Below are 19,837 nucleotides of genomic sequence, written 5' to 3'. Positions count from 1 at the left end.
GCGGCTGGGTGGCTCAGTCGTTGGGCGTCTGCCTTCGGCTCGGGTCATGATCCCGGGGTCGTGGGATCGAGCCCCACATCGGGCTCCCTGCTCGGTGGGAGGCCTGCTTCTCCCTCTTCTGCTCCCCTTGCTTGTGTTCCTTCTCTCACTTTGTCTCTCTCTGTCAAATAAAATCTTTAAGAAAAAATAAAAATAAAAAAATAAAAGAACATTTCTGTATATATTAAAAAAAAAAAAGTAATTCGTTTGGCTTTCTATTAAGGGAGTTGTTCATAACCCAGAGTTATAGAACTGTTTGCATTTTCTAGCAAGCCATCATACTGGTATTGACAGATACTGTAAGACCAGTTTAAAGAAAAGTTTTCTTTGTGCTTAAGTTTTATAAACTAGATTTGCATTGTTAGCCTTAAAGTTTTCTTTAAGGAAGAGAGTGCTTCGGGTAAACTTTTTATCTTTAGTCAAATTTCCTATCAGTGTTTCATTTCTGGGTTTTTATTTTGTTTTTTAAAATTTAATTAATTTTTTTAAAAATAAGCTCTGTGCCCAATGTAGGGCTTGAACTCACGACCCCGAGATCAAGAGTTGCATGCTCCACTGACTAGGCCAGGAGGCACCCCTGGGGTTTTGATTTTAGATAGCTTTAAAAAATCTAGAGAATTATATGCTTTAGTAAGCGTAGTCCTTAAGTACTGTTAACTCTTTTCTAGCCTTTCTAAAGAAAATTGGTATTTCAGGGTGATTTCTAGCAGCTTTGAAATGTCCAACAGGTCATTTTCTGTTCCAAAAGTTGGAATGTTTTGCTAAGTCAGATGAAGCTTGTTATTTAACATGCTGATTTGTGTTATAGTCAACACATTCTCTAGATGCTTTGTTCACAATACTGCTGGAAAATACCCAAGACTTTAGTGTTTTCAAATAAATGTTTTGTAGGCACCTCAGAGAGCAGGTTTATTTTATGAAGCTTTATAATATGTAGCAGTTCATTTATGTGAAAATGTTTCTTATGTGAAATATTTTGGTGTAAGTAATTTCCTGGACAGAATACTGGTAAAATAATCTGTTAATGATACAGGTATTTAAAATACTGATATTTAAACGGCCAGTGAAGAGAGTTAAATTTCTGGGGTACTTATCTTTTGTAAGAAGACATATTGTTTTGTCTTTTATAAATAGGCACTTTAAACAAGGTAATTGAGAAGTGAAACAGTGTGACTAGAAACTACGTTTTGTTGTCTGAATATCGCTAGTTATGTGGTTCTATTTTCTAATTCCTATTGTAGAGCCTTTTATAGACTAGTACTAGGATTCTCTGTCTTTTCAAGAATGAAAAGGCCTTTTTGTCAAATTTATTGGACCACATAGTGAAATTCTACTTTTAGTCTCCATTAAAGAAATTACATAATGACCAAAAGCTCCAAAACTACTATGAATTAAGTAATACTTTTAAATGAAAAGATTTCTTCTCACTGCTTATGAATACTTTTTTATTAATGTTGGCAGATGATCCCAGGGACTCATTGTGTGTCTGACGATTCTAGATTTTAGGTGATCTGGGTCATGCCTAAAATAACTCAACAGTTCATTCCCAAATGAATAACTCTTGAAGAGCTGCCTTATGCAAAAAAAGACCCCAAAAAACCAAACACATTGTTTTGTACCTGTCGTTCATATTCTTTTTCTTCTGTTTGTCAGTTGACAGAAATTCAGACATATGGAAAAGTTACAGTAGTATAAAGAATTCTTATGTGTCTTTCACCTGGATTCTTCAGATGTTAATATTTTATTCCATTTGTGTTTACCTTTTCTCTATATATTTTTTTCCTGAACTTTTTTTTGAGTTGCTGACATAATGTCCCTTTACCCCTAATATATTTATATTTTTACCCCTAATATTTTTCCTAAAAGCAAAGACTAATCAGTTTTTATGTCTCTTTAGTTACCTGCAATCTGAAAAGTTTCTCAGTCTTTGTGTTGTTTTCTGACATTGACATTTTGAAAAATACCGCCAGTTATTTTGTAGAATGGCCCTCAGTTTGGATTTGTTTTCTTGTACTTAGAAATATCATAGTAAAATGTATTCCTCTTAGTACATTCATATCAGGAGGCATATGATGTTGATATGTCCCATTACTAGTGATTTTAACCTTGATCACTTAAGGTAGCACCTGCTGATTTCTTTCTGTTGTGTCTTATGAGGATGTATTTTGAAACTGTGTAATTGTTTTAATTTAATTTAATTAGAGAGAGAGAGAGAGAATGAGCAGAGGGGAGGGGCCGAGGGGAGAGAGAGAGAGAGAAGCAGACTCCCTACTGAGCAGGAAGCCCGATGCAGGAATTGATCCCAGGACCTGGAGATCATGACCTGAGTGGAAGGCAGACACTTAACTGACTGAGCCACCCAGGCGCCCCGAAACTGTGTAATTGTTGAAAGCTGTGAAGGGTCTTGCAAGCTAACAAATTAGCCATGGGAGCTGGCAGAAGATAGGAGACTGTTAGGTCAGACATAAAGGACTTTTTAACTCATAGCAATAGCAGTAGTCATTGTGTTAGTATTTGCTCTGGTTCCCCAACTGAATTCCCCACAGGGGTGATGTGAACAGGGCCAGCCAGGTAACTTCTGCACAAAAGCAGTTGCATTGCTAGAGAGAAACCCTAGGTTTAGGAAACTTGAATCTTTCATAAGGGGCAGGTGGACCTGACATTGGACCAAGAGGGAGTCATTATCTTTATTACACTGGGCATTAAACAGCCTGCCCTTTGCCGTGGAGGAAGACACTGTACTACTATCTCTACCTTCCAGGGATGTTCAGGGATATGCAAATATCCTTTGAAAAGATACTTTGGAACAAAGGCAGTCAGTGCCCTTCCTTGCAAGACAAGGAGAAACATGAGAGACCTATGGTGAATTGTTTCCCAACAATAATACTCTGTTAATTTTAAAGCTTTCTCCCACTAGTTTTTGCATCTTTAGATAATTCTTGTTTGAATCAATGATTATGATTGTTGCCCAGTGTTGAATTTTATGAGTTGCTTTTCCCTCTTTGGTGACTTATTCCCCATGTCCTTCACTCCTGCCCCCTGGGTTGGTAACTTCCCAAGTAAACTACCTGCATACAGGCCTTTCTAAAAGAATCTGTACATAGGGGAACTCGGGCTGTGTACAAGATACCTCAGACTCATCATGTCTAAAATCCAATTTTTCCTCTCAGTTTTCCTGTCTTTTTTTTTTTTTTTAATGTTTTCTATTAGCATTTGGCTATCAGTTTTTCAAGCCAGAAATGTGCTTGTGTCATTTCCTTTCTTCCCGCCTCGCTGAGCTCTGTGGTTCTTCCTCCTAGCTACCTATTGGTAATCGATACTGTTTCATTCCTTTGGTACTGCCTTTGCTGAGGCTCTGATCAGCTGTTACCTGGACTATTACAGTAGTCTTTCAGCTGTTGTTTCCATTATTGTTTCTGTCCGGTTTATCCTTTAGAACTTTACCTGAGTAATCTTTCTATAATACTATAATTATGTTGATTTTCTGTTTAAAACCCTTCAGAGGCCCCCATCATCCTATAGCTCCTTAGCATGGAAGACAAGGTTCTTCATGATCTGTGCTTTCTTTGTACAGTTGTTTGTCTTCTCAAGGATTATCTTTTTCTCCAGTGGCCCACTCTCCTGGCAAGTTATATTCTAGTGTGGAGGTTAGCAAGCTTTCTTTGAGGGCTAGATGGCAAATAGTTTAGTTTTGCAAGCCACATATGGTCTCTGTTGTATATATATATTTTTTTAAACAACCTTTGAGAAATGTAAAACCCATTTAAACTGAAAGGCATAAAAATACAAACCTCTGTTTAGGCTGACCAGGGTATTTTTTGTGTTGTGAGACATTTATAGGTACAGGGTTTTTTTTTTCCTTTTAATGTTCTTTGGATGGAAAGGTAGAAATACCTATTAATTGGTGAAGATTTCCTTCCCTTTTATGTTTATCCTCTTGAAGGAAATTCTAGCACTTTAGTTGGAGAATAATTAGAGCATGTGGGTGTGAAACTGTTTAATGAGGGACAAATATAGCACTGTAGACTTCTCATGGTAAGTTCATGGGTGGTCATTATATGATAAAAATTTGGGAAATCGCTAACTAGAGACTTTAACAAAATAAAGCAGTGATGATCTTTCTTTTTAGATGGGGTAGGGTGAAGTGAGTAGCTGTTCTAAAATGAAGCACATGGTTACCTGTTCAGTCCATACAAGATATAAAGGAGTTTGTAAAGTACTTTGTTAACCTTTGTAGTTTGTACGTGTTAAAGAAAAAAAGCAGGAGTGATTAAATTTCAGGTAAATTAACTTGATTATTTAAAAGAAACAGTACCCCAAATTTGAATTTACAAATGAAAATAATTTATGAAGGGGTGCCTGGGTGGTTCAGTCTGTTAATGCCTTTGGCTCAGGTCTTGATCCCAGAGTCCTGGGATTGAGTCCTGCATGGGGCTCCCTGCTCAGCGGGGAGCCTGCTTCTCCCTCTGCCTGCTCTGCTTGCAGCTCTCCCTGCTTGTGCTCTCTCTTTCTCTAACAAATAAATACATAAATTTTTTTTTTTTTTTAAAGATTTTATGTATTTATTTGACAGAGAGAGAGCGAGAGCAGGAACACAAGCAGGGGGAGTGGGAGAGGGAGAAGCAGGCTTCCCGCCGAACAGGGAGCCCGATGTGGGACTCGATCCCAGGACTCTGGGATCATGACCTGAGCCGAAGGCAGATGCTTAATGACTGAGCCACCCAGGCGCCCCATAAAATCTTATTTATTTTTTAAAAAAGGAAATAATTTATAGAAGAGTTTTCCATTGGATTAAATTAGCAGGTTTATCATTTCTTCCACAAAATATGATTCATTTCTTTGATGTTGTCTTGAAAAACACTGATAGGTTCACACTGGTAGGTTTTACTGTCACAAATTAAAGTTTGGGTACTAATGAAGGAAGCTAAATTTTCTTTTGCTTCAAGTGATTGAATCTTTAAACTTCAAACTTATAACTCTGAGAATAGGCCAACTGTCTGTCAGATATAAGTATGGTAAAAGTAGAATTAAAATAATATTAAAACATTATTTGATAATATTCACAGTGGATATAGCTATAAGACATTTAAAAAGTGAGCTCAAGGGGCACCTGGGTAGCTCAGTTGGTTAATTGTCAGCCTTTGGGGCGCCTGGGTGGCTCAGTTGGTTAAGCGACTGCCTTTGGCTCTCAGGTCATGATCCTGGAGTCCCGGGATCGAGTACCACATCGGGCTCCCTGCTTAGCGGGGGGGTCTGCTTCTCCCTCTGACCCTCTTCCCTCTTGTGCTCTCTGTCTCTCATTCTCTCTCTCAAATAAATAAATAAAATCTTTAAAAAAAAAAAAAGTGTCAGCCTTTGGCTCAGGTCATGATCCCAGGGTCCTGGAATCGAGCCCCGCATCAGGCTCCCTGCTCAGCAGAGAGCCTGCTTCTCCCTCTCCCTCTGCTGCTCCCCCTTCTTGTGCTCTCTTCTCTTTGTCAAGTAAATAAATAAAAGCTTAAAAAAAAAAGTTCAGGGGCGCCTGGGTGGCTCAGTCGTTAAGCGTCTGCCTTCGGCTCAGGTCATGATCCCAGGGTCCTGGGATCGAGTCCCACATCGGGCTCCCTGCTCTGCGGGAAGCCTGCTCCTCCCTCTCCCACTCCCCCTGCTTGTGTTCCTGCTCTCGCTGTGTCTCTCTCTGTCAAAAAAATAAATAAAATCTTAAAAAAAAAAAAAAAGTTCAATATAATTTTCATAAATTAACTCATTTATCATTTGAAAAATAAGTTGAAAATTAGGTTAATTAGCAGAAATTTAAACTTCAACTCAAATAGTACAGCTTTTGGCTAATGGTTTCCATTTGTGGTATCATAAGTATTTCAGGGGCTGTTACATGATTTTTTTTTGAGTACATTCAACAAATTAATATTAATAAAAATATTATGTTTATGACATAGTCCAAAATAAAGTCAAAATACCATTGCTGGAGTGCCTGGGTGGCTCAGTTGTTTGAGCGTCCAACTCTGGATTTCGGCTCAGGTCATGATCTCGGTGTCCTGGGATTGAGCCCCATGTTGGGCTCCATGCTCAATGGGGAGTCTGCTTGAAGATTCTGTCTCCCTCTGCTCCTCCTGATGCTCGTTCTCTCTTTCTCAAATAAATATATAAATCTTTAAAAAAATACCATTGCAGTAACAAATTGTTCAATTCATGGCTTTAATCAGTCACTGTGTCATTAAAATAGTGTAATATTTGTTTTTAATGTTCTTCTCTGTATTTAATACCTTATCTTTTACTTATAAAGCTCCTGAGAAAAATGTCCCTTTATCCACCCCATGAAATGTTGACAAATTTTCAGTTGAAACACATTTCCAAGGTAAACCTTTTTCCTAGGTATATTCATGAAAGCAACATCTTCATGGATAAACCAAGCTGGAATGATCTATTATTTACATGAAACTAGATTGTAGACCATATTGTTACCTTGAAGACTTCATTCTGTCTCCTTTGAACTCTGTCAGACTTTGTGAAGATAAGACAGACATTTGTACAAAACTTAAGAGTTCTGATAAAACTGATGTTTGCAATATCTTACTAAAAAGATAAACTTGAAGGGCGCCTGGCTGGCTTAGTTGGTGGAGCGTGCGACTCTTGATCTTCGGGTTGTGAGTTCGAGCCCCATGTTGGGTGTAGAGATTACTTAAAAAAAAAAAAGTCTTGTAAAAAAAGTTTGAAATGATGTGAGGCCGTAGCATAGCTTGAGGCTTTTATTCACTTAGCTCTGTTCCAGACTTTGTGAGGAATGCAAAAGCAGTTTAAGAACAGCGTAATTTCGGGGTGCCTGGGTGACTCCGTTGGTTAAGAGACAGACTCTTCTCTTTGGCTCATGACTGGCTCAGGTCATGATCTCAGGGTCCTGAGATTGAGCCCTGTGTCGGCCTTGCAGTGGGGCTGGAGCCTAAGATTCTCTTTCCCTCTCCCTGCGTCCCTCCCCTGAGGGCATGTGCGTGCACGTGCACTCTCTAAAATAAATAAATAAATGCATAAATAAAATCTAAAAAAGAACGGTGTAATTTTTCTTTGGTCCACTAGCTGGGTGAATTAGGTTGACCCTATTATTTTCAAAAAGGCATTTTGCAATGTTGAAAGTCAGAGTGATGTACAAAGCTCCTTTCTTGAAATGACTAAATTATTGATTTGCCCTCAAAAATGCTTTGGTGAAGACCACCTTCCCTAAAGTGCTTTTACTTTTCTGAAAAAGATTTGCTTTTGAATACTACCTCCCCTATAGTGTTTCACTTCTTAGAAGTTCATCATACCTGAAGTGTGTCAGGAAAAAGATTGAGAGAATTCAGATTTAGAATTTTGGATTCGTTTGCCGCTAAGCATCTTTAAAAATACCTTTTGTGTTACATAAGAGAAGTGTTAGTTTTGAGTCTATTGTACTAGAAGGAGAGAAACTAGAATTTAGCAAAGGATATTGGGAATCTGTGTGGTGGGAGATAGATAATCAGAAAGAGATGGTAGATCGTAGGAATAGATGGATAATATTTTGAGGACAGAATGTGAAGTACTGTGTTGACGAGGGCAGGTCAGATCTTGAGGTTTAATTGAGATGAGGGAGAAAAACAAGGCTAGAGAGATGTTTGGATCCAGGTAAAGACAAGAATGATGGGAATTTGGTGTAGTAGGGGACTGCTTGTGTGGGGTAGGTGGGGATATTTTCTTTGTTTTTTAGTATGGTCGTCAATGATTTTTACATAGTGCTTTTAAATCTTTTTGTATCTGGTGCTGATCATAGCATGCTGAAAGGCTATTATAATCTGTAATGTATGTTTAGTAATTTGACTAAAGACACATTCTATTAGTGAACTTAGTACTACACTAACAGGGTAGAACATATCATTATTCTTTTCACATTGGATAATTCTCTAGCTCTGTTAGTTTTGAGGATATCAGGTTAAAGGTACATTGGTACATTGTACCTGATAAAGCAATCTTAACTGTATTTTTCATTTCCTATTCCATCTGTCTCCCTTAACAGAGTTTGGTAATAAGTTCACTTTTGAAAATGAACTGCTCTTGTGTCTACCTTATTTTAATATGTATCCTGGATATATATATTAGTGTTCAGAAGAGAACTCTGAATGCAGGGTTTTCATGTAAACAGAATCAAAGGTTTACTTTCATCTAGTATAGCTGTTTGCTTATTTCCAGTTGAATGAAAATATTCCCTAAGGTAACTTGCATAGAGGTGCCTTTTTTAATTGGTTGTTGTAGTGCTGTTGGTTTTTTTTTTTTTTTTGATTGTAGAATATTGGCTACAAATTTAATGCTTTGGTTTCTTAACCCTGTTTATTATGAGAATCTTTTAGTGCCCTGAGCTTCTCTTTATATTTAAAAAAAAAAATTCTTCTTAAAATTCTGTCTTTCATTTTACTTGTTCTTTTCATTTATTCTTGTTGATCTTTAGAAATGCTAATCATTTTCATATTTATGAAAAACTTGATACTTTTAGTAATGTAATAATTTCTGTACTTTCCATTGGTAGTCTGAAAAAGCTTGGGATTATGCAGTACTCATTTGGGAATGCCCAGCTAATAATGTGGGTTTCTATAGAATTTAAAGTGTAATGTTTAATATTTGTCAAGAACTCAAATGAAGGGCGCCTGGGTGGCTCAGTTGGTTAAGCGACTGCCTTCAGCTCAGGTCATGATCCTGGAGTCCCGGGATCGAGTCCCGCATCGGGCTCCCTGCTCAGCGGGGAGTCTGCTTCTCCCTCTGACCCTCCTCCCTCTCATGCTCTCTGTCTCTCATTCTCTCTCTCTCAAATAAATAAATAAATAAATATATTAAAAAAAAAAAAAGAACTCAAATGAAAAAATAGAAAGCTTACTTGTTATAGCTACTGATGATGTCAAGCTCTGGATGTTAGTACAGCCAGTATTGATGAATTAGATTTAAAAATCACAGTGAGATACCACTTCACACCCATTAGGATGGCTATTATATAAAAGAAGAAAAAAATAACAAGTGCTGGCGAGGATGTATAGAAATTATAACCTTGTGCACTACTGGTTGAAATGTAAAACGATACAGTTGCTATGGAAAAGAGTATAGTGATTCCTCAGATTAAAAATAGAATTTCCATATAATCCAGTAATTCCACTTGTGGGTATATACACAAAAGAATTAAAAATAGGGTCTTGAAGAGAGATTTGTACATCCGTGTTCATAGCGGTATTATTCACAGTAGTCACAAGGTGAAAGCAACCCAAGTATCTTTTTTTTAAAGACAATTTTATTTATTTATTTTTTGAGAGAGAGCATGCGTATGTGAGTTGGGAGTGGTAGTGGGAGAGGGAGAGAGAGAGAATATTAAGCAGGCTCCACAGTCAGCACAGAACCTGATGTGGGGCTTGATCTCACAACCCTGAGATCATGACTGAGCTGAAATCAAGAGTCGGATGCTTAACCAACTGAGCCACCTGGGCGCCCTTAAAGATTTTAAGTAATGTGTACACCCAATGTGGAGTTCAAACTCACAACCCCAAGATCAAGAGTTGCATGCTCCACTAAGTCAGCCAGGTGCCCCCAAGTATCTTTTGGTGGCTGAGTGAATATACAAAATATGGCATATCTGTACAGTGAAATATTATTTAATCTCAAAAAGGAAGGAAATTCTGGCACATACTGCAACATGGATGAACCTTGAGTACGTTATGCTAAGTGAAGTAAGTCATAAAAGAGCAAATACTGTATAGTTTCATAATATGGGGTACCTAGAAATGCTTAAATTCTTACAGAGCATAGAATGGTGATTGCCAGGGCCTGGGGGTGGGGTCAGTGGACAGTTGTTTAATGGGCAGAGTTTCAGTTTTGGAAGGGGAAAAAAGTTCTGGAGATGGATAGTGGTGATGGTTGCACAACAGTGTGAATGTACTTATGTCACTGAACTGTACGCAAAATGGTAACTTTTTGTGTTATGCATATTTTATAATCATTTTTTAAAAAGAAATTTAAAAATTGAGGTTTGAACAACTAGAAGGAGAAAGGTGAATAAGGAGAATGCAAGGCATCATTGCCTTTACTCATCTGTTTGTGATGTCACAGTACTTTTTTTTTTTTTTTTTAAAGAAGAATCCAGTTACATGTGGGCTTTGTATAAATTTGGCAGAATTATTCACAATTTTCATATTGGCTAATACATTGTATATGAGATAGTGAAGTATTTCTAGTTTTGCTTCCTCCCTCCTTTTTCAGGAAGCCTGTAAAGGAGAAAAGAAAACTTTACGGCTAGTGGTAGTCAGACCCATGCTTGTGGGTGTCAGTATTGGTTACATTGCTGTTTTGGTAATTGTAAAAGGATGTGAAGAATTTGGATAGAATTCAGATGGGTCTTAAAGTCTTTTAGAGGGTTAGAAAATAAAAAGCCTATTAATCAAAGTTAAAGTACCTGAGATTATTAAGCTTGAGGAATGGAAGCTTAATGGTTGCTCTAATAGGAGTCTTCACAATCCTCTGAGTGATATATTATAGGCAGCCCCAGTTTACAAAGGGGTAGTATTTCAAAACTTCATTTCTTAGTCAGTTGATAAGAACAAATGACAAAGTCATGAATAATATAGCTACAGAGGTATAACATAGTTTGAATTGCAATGAAAAAGAATAAGAAATAATAGTATTGTTCTGAGTCAGTATTTTGGACTCCATGGACTTAAGCAGCTCCTGTACTCTGCTTACTATATGAGATCCATAAACTCCAAGTAGAAGATAACTCTACCAGGTCATGAGTTTATCTGATGGAGGGTTGGTAGAAGGAAAGACTTAATACCTGGATATGGCAGGGAGTCACAGTGGCTAAGTTAATTAGTAATTTAGAGTTCTTTCCTTGTAGTCTTTTATAACCGTTAGCTCCAGCACCTCCCCCATCTCCTTCTTATATACTATGTATGTTATGTGACATTCCTTTCTGTGTTTATTTTCTAAAGTCCCCTTTGAGATTGGCCCCACATAGCACAGTGGTTGGTGAGGGGGTAATTGTCTAAGCTTCCTTTAGGTGACCTTGGCTTAATTGTTTGCCTTCTAGCTTGGCATGTTGGGAAAGAAAAGGTAAGAACAGCAGGATTCAGAAATTATAGTAGATTCTTAAATATCTCTAGCTCGGTTATCTGGATCTCAGCTGTCATCCACGTAACACCTTGATTTAAAATGGCATGGATTGGGACGCCTAGGTGTCTCAGTTGGTTAAGCATCTGCCTTCAGCTCAGGTCATGATCTCAGGGTCCTGGGATTGAGTCCCGCATCGGGCTCCTTGCTCAGCAGGGAGCCTGCTTCTCCCTCTGCCTGCCGCTCTCTCTGCTTGTGCTCTCTCTCTCTGACAAATAAAATCTTTAAAAAAATAATAAAATGGCATGGATTGGCTAAGGAGTGCTTTGTGTTCTGTTCCCTAGGACTTCATCCCGATTTTTTTCAGACTCGAGGGCCCTGAATTGGTAGAACTTGAATTTGCTAGGGTTTTTGTACAGACTAGATCATTTTTTTCCTCAGATGTTAGTACGAATCAAAATGGCCTTGAGAGCTTGTACACATAAAGATGCCTGGATCACACCACAGACTTACTGAATCAGAATCTTTCTGGGTGGAATTTTAAATATATATTTACTTATTTAACTTTTTATTAAGGAAAGATGTAAATAAACATATTCAAAAGTAGAACCCCTTTTTACTGTCAGGGTCCTATAATGAACGATTTATGACTAATCTCATTTTATTCATATCCCCATCCGTTTACTCTTCTTTATTATTTTGAAGCGAATCCCAGGTGTATTGTTTCATTTCTAAATATGAAATTTATATATATATATATTTTAAATATTTTTATTTATTTATTTATTTGACAGAGAGAGACAGCGAGAGAGGGAACACAAGCAGGGGGAGTGGGAGAGGGAGAAGCAGGCTTCCTGCCGAGCAGGGAGCCCGATGCGGGGCTCGATCCCAGGACTCCGGGATCATGACCTGAGCCGAAGGCAGACGCTTAACAGACTGAGCCACCCAGGCGCCCCGAAATTTATATATTTTAATAGGTTTCTCAGATGATTCAAAAATGTATCTTGAACAGTACCTGTACATAGTAAAAATTAAAGTGGTGAAAAGGATATACAGTGAAAAGTAAATCTTTGTCATTGCCCCCAGTATTCTTGTTACTCTCCTCTGAGACAAAGAAACCAACAGTTTCTTTATGTGTGTACAGATATTCAGTGTATGTGCAATTATATACATATGTAATTCTTTTTTATTACACATGGTAATATCTATTGTAAAGTACACATTTTTCTGAATCTTGCTTTTTCACATAATAATATGGGAATCAGTCCATAACAGGGTAGATTGTTTTCATGCTTTTTTTTTTTTTTAAGATTTATTTATTTATTTTAGAGAGCGAAAGGTGGGGTGGGGAGAGAGTGCGTTAGTGCCCACAGGCACACAAGTCAGGGGAGGGGCGGTGGGAGGAGAGAATCTCAAGGCAACTCCCCACTGAGCACAGAGCGCCATGCAGGCTTGATCTCATGACCCTGAGATCATGGCCTGAGCCAAAACCAAGAGTGGGTTGCTCAACCTACTGAGCCACCCGGGTGTCACTGTTTTCATTCTTTTTAAAGATTGTAGTTGGTCTGTGTATCAAGGTGTGTTTACCCAGTGCCTTTCGAATGGGTGTTTACGCTATTTCCAGTACTGTGTTTCTTTACACAGTACTGCATAAATATTCTTTTACTATCTGAGTTGCCTGGATTGTATGTCAGTTTTGTTAGACATTGCCAAATTGCTTTTTTACCGTCTGTGTATGGTATGTATGGTTTCCCGGGCTCACTGGTTCCATTTTATTTATTTATTTACTTTTAAAATTTATTTGTTTGTCAGAGAGAGAGGGAGAGAGAGAGAAAGCATAGCAGGGGAAGCAGCAGGCAGAGGGAGAAGCAGTTTCCCTGTTCAGCAAGGAGCCCGATGTGGAACTTGATCCCAGGACCCTGGGATCATGACCTGAGCTGGAGGCAGACGCTTAACCGACTGAGCCACCCAGGCGTCCCTCGCCGGTTCCATTTTATTTTATTTTTTATTTTTTATTTTTATTTTTTAAAGATTTTATTTATTTATTTGACAGAGAGGGACATAGCGAGCGAGGGAACACAAGCACGGGGAGTGGGAGAGGGAGAAGCAGGCTTCCCGCGGAGCAGGGAGCCAGATGCTGGGCTCGATCCCAGGACCCTGGGTTCATGACCTGAGCCGAAGGCAGACACGTAACGACTGAGCCACCCAGGCGCCCCTCACCAGTTCCATTTTAAAAATGCTTTTCATGTCTCTCCTATTTATGTTCAAGCTTTTCTTTAAATCCACAAGTATGTTTATAATCGCAGTTTTCAATATTTTTATCTGTGAGTTTCATCATCTGTCTCTCTCAGTCTATTTCTGTGGGTGTGGGTCGCAGAAGTGGTTTGAAATGAGAATCAGGATAATGCTAAATTATTGAAGATAAGGTTGGGGATCCTCACAAACAGTGTTAAGTGAATTAGCAGATGGGTTCAGTATGGTTAGAAGGAGTTTTCAGTGTGGCTTTGCTTCATTAAAAGGAGATAAGTTGGTGGAGATAAATTGAAACCTCTGCTGATGCTGGTTGAAATGGTTTAGAACTCCAGGATTTTAATTTATGATTTTCTCTTACACATTGAACATCAAATCTTAATTTGTCTAATAAGGTTTTATTGCTCATTTCTTACCAGAGCCAGGTCAGCTTAGGAATGTGGTAGGTGGTTAACAAGAAATGTTTAGGGTGTGCTTGGTTCGTTTAGTTGGTAGAGCGTGTGACTTTTGATCTGGGGGTTATGAGTTCGAGCCCTGTGTTGGGTGTAGAGATTACTTAAAAATAAGAGCTTAAAAAAAAGAAAGAAAGAAAGAAAAATGTTTAGGAAGTTGAAGGAGGCATAAATTTATGCCTTTTATCTGAAGGGCAGTGTATTTTCCTGTTCTTTTACTATACCCCAGCTATGTGACCTTGGCCAGTTACCTAGTTCCTTTGAGTTTTTAGTTTTCTTAACAGCAAATTGGGAAGATATTAATATGACTAAATAAAATAATCCAGGGGTGCCTGGGTGACTTAGTTGGTTAAGCATCTGCCTTCAGCTCAGGTCATGATCTTCAGGTCCTGGGATCAAGCCCCTTGTTGGGCTCCCTGCTCAGTGGGGAGTCTGCTTCTCCCTCTGCCCCTCTTTCTGCTAGTGCTCTCTCTCTCTCTTTCTCTCAAATAAATAAAATCTTAAAAAAAAATATTACAAATTAGGCATTTATTAAAATGCTTTGTGTAGTAAGTCCTTCAGTAGGTGGTGACTCATTGTTTTAAATATTATATATATTACATATTATGATGGCAACCTGTTGTTTTTGAATTGGAGAATTGATGTTTGATTTGTTAAAACAGTAGGAGATTGCCCAGTTAATACAATACAGATTTTTAAATTGCAAAGAATGGAAATCCTTTCAAATCAGTCTGAACTGCTCACATTTCTTGAACACTGACTCTATATCGTGGGAACTTTGTTTTGGATCTAGTGTGGAAGACTGATGGATACACTGACAATTACAGTGTAATGTAATGTCATGTCATGAATGCTAATTAGAAGAACTTAGAAGTTTTTATGAGAGCACTGAACGCCCAACTCTTGCCTAGAGGGTGAGTGGCGAGTGTGTGTCCCAGGAAAATCTTCAGCAAGAAGGTATTCACATGTTGATCTGAATGTAAAGAAGTCTGCTTAAGTGTACAAGGGTGGATGTGGAAAAAGACATTAAGAGAATATCATGCAAAGGGACCTACATCTGGCTTCTATACTTATTTTTATAGTTGATTATTTTTCCTGAGGCTGATCTTGAGCTGTAGATTCAACGAATGTGACTGTAGTTATGTAATGGATATTTTCTTGCATTGTCATTGGTTCATAAATGATAATTTGGTGATGGAATGCTTTACGTTTGCCAAATATGTATAGTTTAGGGATCTGTACTTTTCCTTTTGGGGGAAAAATGGTTGTTACAGTTCCTAGGGCATATCCTGGTGATTGCAGCTGCTTGGTAAATATTTTTTGATTAAATGAATGCACTCAACTCTTTATTCCCAGCCTTTTATGCAATACTCAAAATAGATGAAGCACTAATTAGCTAAAATGGAGATACTGAAATATCTGAATATTTCCCCTTCTTGAAGGGGAAAAAAATCTTAATGGAGTTTAATTATTTTTACAAATTATGGACTTGACCCTTGAAAGTTTTCTTCATGAGATTTAAAATTAAAAACAAATTTTTGTAGTTTAATATGTCCTTTTTCTTTCCTTTTCCCCCCTCAGGTATGGCCTCACAAGTCTTGGTCTACCCACCGTATGTTTATCAAACTCAGTCAAGTGCCTTTTGTAGTGTGAAGAAACTCAAAGTAGAGCCAAGCAGTTGTGTATTCCAGGAAAGAAACTATCCACGGACCTATGTGAATGGTAAAAACGTTGGAAATTCTCATCCTCCCACGAAGGGTAGTGTTTTTCAGACAAAGATACCATTTAACAGACCTCGAGGACACAGCGTTTCGTTGCAGACAAGTGCTGTTGTTTTAAAAAACACTGCGGGTGCTACAAAGGTCATAGCAGCTCACGCGCAGCAAGCTCAAGTGGAGGCACCTCCGATTGGGGCGTGGCGACACAGGTTGAATTTCCTAGAAGGCCCCCAGCGATGTGGATTGAAGCGCAAGAGTGAGGAGTTGGATAATCATAGCGCAATGCAGATTGTTGATGAATTGTCCATACTTCCTGCAATGTTGCAAACCAACATGGGAAATCCAGTGACGGTTGTGACAGCTACCACAGGAACAAAACAGAATTGTACCACTGGAGAAGGTGACTATCAGTTAGTACAGCATGAAGTCTTATGTTCCTTGAAAAATACTTACGAAGTCCTTGATTTTCTTGGTCGAGGCACTTTTGGCCAGGTAGTCAAATGCTGGAAAAGAGGGACAAATGAAATTGTAGCAATCAAAATTTTGAAGAATCACCCTTCTTATGCACGTCAAGGTCAAATAGAAGTGAGCATATTAGCAAGGCTCAGTACTGAAAATGCTGATGAATATAACTTTGTACGAGCTTATGAATGCTTTCAGCACCGTAATCATACTTGTTTAGTCTTTGAGATGCTGGAACAAAACTTGTATGACTTTCTGAAACAAAATAAGTTCAGTCCCCTGCCACTAAAAGTAATTCGACCCATTCTTCAACAAGTGGCCACTGCACTGAAAAAATTGAAAAGTCTTGGTTTAATTCATGCTGACCTCAAACCAGAGAATATTATGTTGGTGGATCCTGTTCGGCAGCCATACAGGGTTAAGGTGATAGACTTTGGGTCGGCCAGTCATGTATCAAAGACTGTTTGTTCAACATACCTACAGTCTCGGTACTACAGGTAGGTGACAGCTACTTTTTGGCTATTTAGTAAATGTTGAATTTTGGCTAAATGAAATAATTTTGTGTGTGCGCATGGTGAAAAAGCTTGGATAAATAAAGAAATCAAGATCAGTTTAGGTTTGAGGTGTTAAAAAGATTTTTTAAATTTAGGCATAAAATCTGCCCAAACAGAATAGGAATCTCTTTGCAGTTCCAAGCCAAAGACATTTGACTGGTTATTTTTATTGTTAATAGAAGACCTGAAAGAAAGATTAATGACGATCAAACAGAAGTCTTCAAATGTTGGGAAAGGCTTATAGTAATTTTTGTATATATCTTTGGGCATTTCAGCACTTAAAAAATAATTAGTTTATTAAGGACAATTAGATGTAACCAAAGAACTAGTTTATTAAGGACAATTAGTTGTAACCGGCTACTTAGAAAAGTTATATATGAGAATTCAAAAAGTTATCCTGATTAGCAATTTTAAGATTCAGAAGATTCAAACACACTTCCTTGGCTGCCATAAATGTTCAGGAGACTTTTCCATAACAAGTTTGAATATTCTTTCCATCTATATGTTATGGGTAGTGCTATTTTGGTGTTGGTGTTACGGGTTTAAAGAAGAAAATAATTTCCATGTAAATATTGATAAAGTGCTGTAGTGTCATGATTACTATAATGCTAGGTAGTCTTAAGGGCTAATGATTACCAAGATTCAAAAATATCTTCTTGAGTAGGTAAAATGGTTTTGGATTCATGTTTTTATCATTTTGAGAAATTGTTTTCATTTCAGCGAGAATGAATTTGTGGTCTTGGTGAACTCTAGAGCCCCAGCACAGTCGGCAAATACAGGAGCTGCCAGTATTGGCCATTAAGAAGTTAGTTAATAGACAGATACATGCAGTTTATTGCTGGGAATTGTTAGAATGTGAGGGTTATAAATTTAGACCCAGCAAGGGATAGTTATTTTCTGTCTCCTCACTCCCCACCCCCCCCCGAAGATGTATTTACTTATTTTTAGAGAAGAGAGAGAAAGAGTGCGGGCGTCAGAGCGAGCACTAGTGAGCATGAGCGGGGGCCGGGTCGGAGGGTGGGTAGAGGAGAGAGACAAGCCAATCTGTGCCCAAGCTGGAGTCAGAAGTGGGGTGGGGCTCAATCCCAGGACCCTGAGATTGTAACCTGAGCCAAAATCCAGAGTCAGATGTTCAACTGACTGAGCCACCCAGGCGCCCCTATTTTCTGATTGTATCTACCTTTGTACTAACCTCTCATCCTGATTAGTTTCTTGCAAATACGTGCCTTAGTATCCAGGACAAGATCTAGGAGAAATTAATAAGCCACTACAAAAACCAACTCCAAATATAGGCCTTGCCATCGGTAGGTCAATAGGAGTCCCATATTTATGTCAGTTAGTGATAATTTATTAAAATATGTATTAGAAATTAGGAACATAGCCTAATTTATTCTTTAGTATATTCCTGATTGTAAGATTTTTAGTACTAGAGTGCTAGATACTGTTCCTTTTAAATGGTTTAAAAGATATTGTAGGGGCACCTGGGTGGCGCAGTTGGTTAAGCGTCTGCCTTCGGCTCAGCTCATGATCTCCCAGGTCCTGGGATTGAGCCCCGCATCGGGCTTCCTGCTCAGCAGGGAGTCTGCTTCTCTCTCTCTCTCTCCCTCTGACCCTTTCCATCACTCATTCTGTCTCAAAAAAAAAAAAAAAAAAAGATAATTGTGTTAGAGTAGTAATTCTATTTAATATATCCTATAATTACATTTATTTGATCTGTACTCCTGACAGATTTTTTTTTCATGTAATGAAATACAGAATTAGCTTTTAGTTCATTTTTTTTCCAGAAAAATTATTTTAAAATCTTATTTAACAGCATGAGAAGAATAGTGTTTTTTTCCTTCCCTTTGTGCTCTATGGATTCTGTCTTAAGAGCTTTTAGTTGTCAGCTAGCATATTATATAAACCCCCAGGCTCCAGCTGCTTGGGCTCTATATTTAGTTCACTTGTTAGTAAATGACTTCATTTTATTTGGGTCCTGCATTATACTGTGTATCAGATTTAGCTCCGTGTGATACCTAGACTCCTTTTCTTTATTTGAAATCTTTTGTATGAGCGTAAAAACAAAAACACTTTATTTTTTTATACTTGAGAACATTTATTAAACATTTATTAAATGTTTTAAGAGAGTAAAGGAAATCCTTTAAAAAGCAATCTGAAATGCTAAATATTTTATGATGTTGATTTCTAGTATTAGGCCTTTGCACAAATATTAGCGTCTGTTGGGAATGAAAAAAAATCTATGAATAATTGCTACGTATAATTAGTAAGTTTCTAATTTGTTTTTCTGTATGAATTTCAAGTAGATAATTTATCTGAATCTCACAAGGTATGCAATTGCTAACACAGATTTTGTGTTTAGAAGAAAAAAATGAGATTCTTATTTGTAAACAAGGGCTCATGCTAGTAGCATTTTGGTTGATGTTGCTTGGGTAAAAACATTTAAAAAAGGACTTTATGTTAATTAGATTCAAGAGTTAAGAGTAAGTATTAAGGTAGACTGGTGAAAATGTCTTATAGTCCTTAATTATGTAGTTTTAATATCTAGCGTAGTTTTGCATGAAAATAGCAGGTAACCATTAATCTTTTTCAATATTTGTTCACCAATTTTGGCTGAGTTTTTAACTAAGGTTACTTGAAATTTGATTAGACAGTAAGCAAAAGTATCTTACACTTGATTTTTAACTCTTTGTTAAAAATATGTTGTATTTAAAAATTGAAAGCAGGAAGTGGAAGCTTACCAAATTAAATATTTTTGAGCTAATCACAGTATGAACACACATATCCCAAGTTCCAGGGTAAATGATTTGTGTTTAAACACAGGTTTATGTGTTACTCTATTTCTTTGAACCGTGCAACACAGAAATGTAGTAGGGATATCTTAAAATAGACAGGGGACAGTGGCCAGAAATCATTGACTACTATAGATGGTGAGGCTGTCTAACCTCTTGCAGTGATATAAGCCAGAAGTACATGCTAAGGGCATTGATTTGCTCAAGGTCAGCATGTTCTAAATTCAGCTGCGTGAGGATGGTTTCTGTCAAGAACACGCAGGGCTCTTGAATGCATAAAAGGGTTTAGCTGCAGAAGGTGCTGTGTTTATGAGGTGTGGTGACAACATTCAGTTCATGAATATTTTCCTTTTCTTTTAAATGTAGAATTCTAGCCTGTGGTTTGAGTCATTTCAGTACACAGAGACAGGAAAGTGGGCTGTAAAGTAACCTGAAAAGCAGTTGTATTTATTGCAAGTTTACTGAGTAATTTAGCATTAATTGTT

At 37.8% G+C, this 19,837-nt stretch overlaps 1 protein-coding gene across 4 annotated transcripts in view; it reads left to right on the top strand.

Moving 5' to 3' along the window:
• The window catches only part of HIPK3 (homeodomain interacting protein kinase 3), a 91,192-nt gene that overhangs the window by 13,980 nt on the left and 57,375 nt on the right, over nt 1-19,837 (top strand). For all 4 annotated transcript variants that reach the window (XM_045893929.3, XM_045893931.3, XM_054511996.2 and 1 more), the window contains exon 2: nt 15,411-16,506. In XM_045893929.3, the coding sequence (XP_045749885.1) occupies nt 15,413-16,506 (1,094 nt within the window). In that variant the 5' untranslated portion in view covers nt 15,411-15,412. The remainder of the gene's footprint in view (nt 1-15,410; nt 16,507-19,837) is intronic.

This window comes from Mirounga angustirostris, unplaced genomic scaffold (assembly GCF_029215605.1).
Source record: "Mirounga angustirostris isolate CCGP_5_RB_7025 unplaced genomic scaffold, mMirAng1.0.hap1 SCAF_13, whole genome shotgun sequence".
Classification (NCBI taxonomy): Eukaryota; Metazoa; Chordata; class Mammalia; order Carnivora; family Phocidae; genus Mirounga; species Mirounga angustirostris.
Note: the sequence above shows the minus strand (reverse complement) of the source record. Positions and strands in the feature narration are given on the sequence as shown.